The sequence below is a fragment of the Meleagris gallopavo genome, chromosome 5, assembly GCF_000146605.3.
Source record: "Meleagris gallopavo isolate NT-WF06-2002-E0010 breed Aviagen turkey brand Nicholas breeding stock chromosome 5, Turkey_5.1, whole genome shotgun sequence".
In the NCBI taxonomy this organism is placed as follows: Eukaryota; Metazoa; Chordata; class Aves; order Galliformes; family Phasianidae; genus Meleagris; species Meleagris gallopavo.
Window position 1 is genome coordinate 52,237,168 of NC_015015.2, and position 6,574 is coordinate 52,243,741.

At 39.5% G+C, this 6,574-nt stretch overlaps 1 protein-coding gene across 3 annotated transcripts in view; it reads left to right on the forward strand.

Moving 5' to 3' along the window:
- Positions 1–6,574, forward strand: part of ESR2 (estrogen receptor 2) — a 46,848-nt gene that overhangs the window by 8,658 nt on the left and 31,616 nt on the right. For 2 of the 3 annotated variants that reach the window (XM_019615940.2, XM_010712017.3), the window contains one exon: positions 5,734–6,203. In XM_019615940.2, the coding sequence (XP_019471485.1) occupies positions 5,770–6,203 (434 nt within the window). In that variant the 5' untranslated portion in view covers positions 5,734–5,769. Of the gene's footprint in view, positions 1–2,251; positions 2,480–5,733; positions 6,204–6,574 lie in introns of those variants that run through there. The other variant, XM_010712016.3, reaches the window with a different exon arrangement.

Consider the following 6,574-nt stretch of genomic DNA (forward strand, 5'->3'; position numbering starts at 1 on the left):
CAAGTGTGCTTCAGAGTTACTGGATACAGACACACATCCTTGCTCAATGAAAGCACAAGTCCCAGCTATAGGCCAGCCTGTCCTGTTCTCTCCTGTCCTTCCTTGCATCAGAAGATGCTTTCTTTAAGTAATAATGTATTTATCAGACAAGTGTGATGTTCTTTGCTTTTGCCATGACACTGCTGTAGGTTGAAGAGTGATTTCAAAATCCTCAGACTAGTGATTATAATTGCTACTTGTTTAATAGCTTTAATGGATGCTTCTTTTGTAAGGTAGCATGTTAGAATTTTCCCACTGAAATCCAAATATTCTTTTTGATGGAATACGTACTTGAGTGCCCACTCTGAAGTAATGACACGTAAAGTAGAGGAGCTGATATCTCTCAGTATTCATTTATATTCTTGAGCAGGGCAGTGGCTTTTAATTTCTGGTCTATAGGTCTCTAAGTTTAAGAAATGTACCTAAGAAATGCAAGTCATAGAAATCTTAAATCTGTTCTGAGATCCGATAGCATTGTAAGGGTCTATAAATTGAAAGGCTAAAAACTGCTGTAGTGAGTATTAACCTCGGTTTGAATCAAGATCTGAAAATCTTTTCCCCTTCTATGCATACCTGCTAGTGATCTAATTCCACTGCAGTAAATCTTACAGCTCTCTTCATGTATCATAAAGTGTTAAGTGATGGTCATCTTTGGACAGGACCCACAGTTCTTCACTTGAAGAAAATTTATGAGGTGGCCAGTGTCCTGGGTAATTATCGTTTGTCATGCTTCTCTTTTTCCAGCACAAGTAAAATGGAACTTCCTCAGCTACGGATGCCTCTTGTAGTGGAGGAACATAGTCGTAAAAAAAATTTAGGTGAGAAGGAATATCTGGAGAGCAATGAATCCAATATCTTGCTTCAAGTGAGGTCAGGTTGCTCAGGGTCATTTTCAGCCTCTCTTCAGCCTTCCTTTTTCTTTTTTTTTAATGCTCCCGAAAATGAAGATTTCACAGCCTCCCTGAATATCCTGTTCCTTTACTTAATTGTTTTCATTGTGAGAACTTTTTCATATGTCCAACCAGATTTTCTCTTGCTCTGACTTGTCACTAATCTCTTGTTCTCATTTGTGCACTGTTTAATGATCTTGCTTAGCCTTTGTAACTCCACTTCAGGTAGTAGAAGACTGTAATTCAGCCCTCCTTCAGTTTTGTGTTTCTCTTAGGACCAAGCATGGTTCCTTTGGTCCCTGTCTGTGTCATGCACCAGATCCCTGAAATATTTATGAATGTTTAGTATAACCTGAAAGTTGTCAGTGTTCTCAGTAACACAAAGGCTAAAACAGGGCAAAGGGTGCAGAGTTCTCTTAAGTGTTTCAAAATATTCCTGCCCCTATGGTTTTGATCTTCAGTATTTTCTTCAGAGGTGGTCTTGATCTCTTTGGAAACAGGATGTTGATTTTGCAGGTGTGGATCTGAAGTCTCTAAAAAGAGCTTTATTTTGCTTTTGCTTTCCTCTCTGCCCCCTACTTGTTGCTTATAGAGTACCTCAGGTAATAAATAATAAACCTGTTTACTCACATGCCTTCTGTTGGCAGTATCTTGCACTGCTGTGTTTAATGAGTAATAAGTTATCCACAAAACTCGAAGCATAAGACCTATTTTATGCATCAGCAGTGACTTTTCTTTAATGATCCGTTCTTGAGAAGATGCTTTGGTTTGTTTTTGCGATGAGATGCACAAAGTTTAACTTAGCAGAATATTAATAGAATGCTTTCCAAAAAGATTGAGAGGCTCGGGCTGTGGGGCAGTGGAATGCATGTTTGCTGAATCACTTGTATTCAAATGGAAGCAAGAACGATTATGCCTTAACTGAAACCTAGCAGAGAAAGAGATCATCTTTGTGACAAGAAAAAAAATTGCTCAAAAAATGTCTTGCCTGGAAAATTCTAAGCACGTTGTTATTTATGCTGATGAAATGGTGCCTGAGAATATCCAAGTTTGCTTGCAGACTGTTGTGCTTTTCTAGGAAAAGCTATTGTATTTTTTCCAAGCAGGCTCTAAAGCATGGCAGCCTGCTCTCTCTTCCCTTTGTTTACCCCTTTCTAATGCTACTTTGTGGAAGGCTTTTAAAAAGGTATTTGGTGTAGATAATGTGCAGTTAACAACATTTGAATGTAGATACCCATTTGAGATTGTTCCAGTAGGTCAGATGGCTTAATTATTTACCCGTGTGTCTGTTTGACTATGACATCCAAACCAGCATTCTTGTGCTTGATCTGGTGTTTGTTGCATGGTGACTGTCAAGATACATTGAGTTCAATATGTAGAGCTATTTCGAGAGCAGAAGCCTCACTTTTTTGTGGATAGCATTGACAACATCACATTTTTGCTCCTGCATACTCAAGGAAAGTGGTGGTATCCTTTGCATACTGGAGCCCGTGGAACTTTGTCTTATGTAAGATGTGAATGCTGCTCTTTATGTACTATATCTGTGAATGGTAAGTGCTACTGGAGGAATCAGACTGGTTATTTTCTTGGTGACATTTCATTGTTTCACACCTTTCTAAGCTAAACTGACTTGATTGAAACACTTGCTGTCAAGAAGGCTGTACTCTATAAATAATGGATACCTATTTTGTTTCTGGGCCTGGTACAGATCTAGTGCAGTGCTGACAGATTAGATCTAAACAGTGTACTTAGGTTTTTAAAAAAAATCAAAATTCAACTCTTTCTTCAGAGAAGGAAGAGAAGTTGGGACAGGAGTTTGGTTCATAGAGTAGTTAGTTTTAGTTTAATGAGTAGTGTTCAAGATAAGAAAGCATCATACTGAAATGGGACAAACTTCTTATCCTGTTGTGACTTCTTATTGTGATCCTCAGCTTAAATGTGGTAGTGATTCCTGCTGAGGTTCTGATGTTAGTGAAGTTTGTTTTCTGTAGACTTGAATCTTAAGCTCTGGTTACCTGAATCTGCAATTCTTCCTCAAGAAGTACAGCTCTACAGTCCAGCAGTTATTTTGGGGAGTTTTCTGTGCAGTTCTGAATGTTTTCTGCAGCTTTGCTGTACCTGTGAGGCTCTGGGCTTCCTGTTCTGAATCTTCTGAAGTATAGGGATATATGAACAACATGATCTCATGTACATCCATGGATAAACAATTTCTGCTACTCAAGTTAATTATCTTAAGCCATTACTGTTGTTTATTTGTTATATTGAAGTCTGATGAAGACTATTTTCTTTAGCCTTCTGGAACCCAAAGTCCCTTCTCCAGTAAAGTAAATAAATAAATAAAAAAGTCACGAGCTGTCTGTTTTGGAGGAAGGCTGTATGAACTCCTCATGCTTGCATTGACTCCTCCCTCTGAAACTTGACTTGTGCTGCTTCTAAGTCCTCTGTATATTTCTGAATACTGCCTGTTGTTCTTTGGAGAGAATAAAACGTCCTGCTAAGTAGGGGCAGCTATCCTCCCTATCACTCTAGTGGGTTGCCCATCTCTCAAAAACCATAATTTAAATCTCAGCTGATTTGGATTCACGTACCACTTGGGATCCTGGAGCATGGACACTCCACAGGAGCACCTGAATGTTCCCTCTGCTTATACATACGTGCATGCATTTTCTGAATTCCTAGGGGAAACTGTACAGCCAGTTGCCTGCTGCCAAAGCTATTGCAGTATCTTAGCAGAACGTCTTTAGGTGATCATATCAGAGATGTCATTGTAATACCTCTCAGGTCCTTCTCTCAGAAGGATTTGGGGTCATGCTGCCCTGTGTGAGCAGTGCAGTCAGCTCTTGCTGGACGGGGTTGACAACATTCAGGTGCTCCTGTGGAGTGTCCATGCTCCAGGATCCCAAGTGGTACTATGCTTTACCTACACAGAAGCTTTAAATACATCTTGAATTCTATGCACTCACTGGACAAATTCATAGTATCCACTATGAAAATAACCACTGCTGAAAATAATCTTATTTTTCAGTTCCATCATTTTCTGCTTGAAAATTATTTGGGCTGTCCATAAAATGCGAGCAAAAGAACATGGGGGATTTTCAATGCTTTTTGAGCACTTAGGAGAAACTGAAGCTTCTGGCAAGGGCACATAAGGCACGTAGATTGTATGAAAAATGAGGTCGCATTCTCCTGCTTTGGCTGCATCGAAGTTCCAGTGCAACAACGGCTGGATGTAAACCACTGCTGAGATAATTCATTTTCCTGTTTCCCACAAAGGAATAAACAGCAGCTGGGTCTGAAGTGCCTAAGATGATTTGAATGAGTTCCTCGTTACTTCTCCATTTATCTTCACTTTATCAATGAAGTGTGAAGTGAGAAGAGCCCTAAACTGTCAGTTTTATTCAGAAAGACTTTCTCATGTTCTTTTGGTGATGCTTCTACCATCAGTCCTGTCTCGAGGTCAGGAAATTTGTCAGTGCACCAAGATGGTTATACTAGAAATGCCGTCTAACTGAGAATTTCTGGGACAGGGAGGTAGCTGATGCTTCAAGAAACATATGTTTGAATCTTTTTCCTTTTATTTTATGGTTGTGTGAGGTGAAAAAAGCTAAGAATATTTAGCAGCTGTACTTTGGTCACTTCTGGAATAGCAAAAGTGTAGCTGACTTCTTATTTTACTCCAGGATTTTTCATGTTAATCTCTTATTGCCATCTGTAAAAGTATGCTGAAGTATCGCTTCTGGGAACTGGAACTTGAATGAATTGCACATAAAGCCCACAACAAAGAATGAAATTTAAATATTCTTAAATGCTGCTGTAAAACTGATGGTTCCAGGATGGGGTTTATATCTTAGAAGGTGTTTCGGTGGCTTCTTTCTTTTTTCCATTTTTTTCCTTCTTTTTTTTCATTTACCTTAAATAATTTGGGTATACCTAAATATGGCAGATAGTGTTTCTGCAGATGTATTAGGGCCCCTTGATTGCTGGTTCAGATGGAAGGAAGAATGAAGCAGTAAAGGCAGTGCAGGACACCAGGAAACTATAAAACTTCCTGGCCTGATGGATTTGCTTGAATTCCACCTTGTCAGCTCAGAAATTCTTGCACTTTGTGACATCTGCATTTCGTGACATTTGCTTTTATAATGGTTCTGTTCAGAGGTGCTGTATCCAAGTACCTTTCAGTGACAGAGTTGCTTACTGATGTCCGTCCCATCTTTCTCCCTCTTTGGAGAGGGATGTGCAGCGGAGTTATGATTTTGAAAGGTAAAGTCTCTGTCTGTCTGTGTTCCAAACGCCTATTACACACTCGTGTTGCTACAGGAAGGCTGATACTTCAGTAGTGCACTTGCAGTGGGAGAAGGAGGAGGTGGTGAATTTCTTTGAAGATAATTGGTTTCTCAGGACACTCATTCCACAATTACTCACCACGGGGTAATTCTGCCACTGATACGGAGCAGCTTTACCCTGATGGCAGTGAATTGCTTTGCTTAGGATCCCAGCTGTCACATGCATTTTTGTTTCAGGCTTCAATTTTTACATTTTTGTGTTATTACTTTTAAGTGATGTTTAAACTTGTCACCTTTATTTGAAGGAAGTTCTAGAAAATTTTCTGCTTCATTAAGGTAGCAAACTTGAACGTTCTCTGTTTAAGTACATTTGGTATGTAATCTGTTTTTGCAGAATGTTTTCAGTGCTTTCTGTTTTATGAATTCCTCTATTTCTTTTACAGGAAAGACTTAAGATAGAACTTTCTTAGTTTTTAATTCATGCTTGTTTTGTTTTTTTTTTTTCTACTTTAACATCTTAGGATGAATATTTAAACAACCTTCGGTCTTGAATCAAAATGTCCCTCTGTGCGTCTTCTCACAAGGACTTTTCTCAGTTGCTGCCACTTCAGGATATTGGATGCAGTAAGACAGAAATTAAAAACTCACCTGCTGGTATTGGCTCTCCAGTTCCCTACAGCTGTAATCAGTCTGCACTGACAACAGAGCACAGTCCGATCTACATCCCTTCGTCTTATGTGGAAAACAGGCATGAATATTCTGCAATGGCATTCTGCAGTCCTGCTATGATGAACTACAACATAGCCAGCAATTTTGGTGATTCGGAGAGTGCATCTGTGAGGCAGACATCGAGCCCAAGTGTGTTATGGTCTGCTCCTGGCCATCTCTCCCCTCTGACACTGCACTGTCAGTCATCACTTCTGTATGCAGAGCAGCCTAAGAGCCCGTGGTGTGAAGTGAGACCGCTGGAACCAGTGCTGCCCATCACCAGGTGAGTGCCACTCACTTCTTCAGAACTTTCCTAGCAGTTAATTACAGCTTCTTTAGTTCTTTTATGTCTTTTTGCTATGACTTTTAAAAACATTTTATTTCTGTGTATCTGGAAAACAAGGAAAAAACCCCCACCAAGCACCAATTTGCTCCTGTTACTTTGCTGTTGCTTTTTTAATATAACTTAGGAAATAGAATTTATTTTAAAGTGACTCCTTAGAGAACCATACAGTCACGAAACACTGAGTGCCTTCAGTGTGGGAATAACTGCGTCTAAACAAGAGTTCAAGGCTGCTGGATACTACTTCAATAAAAAAGAATTCTGCTCTGGCAGATTAAGTCCTTTCAGGTGAAAGGAGTAAAGGCTCTTTT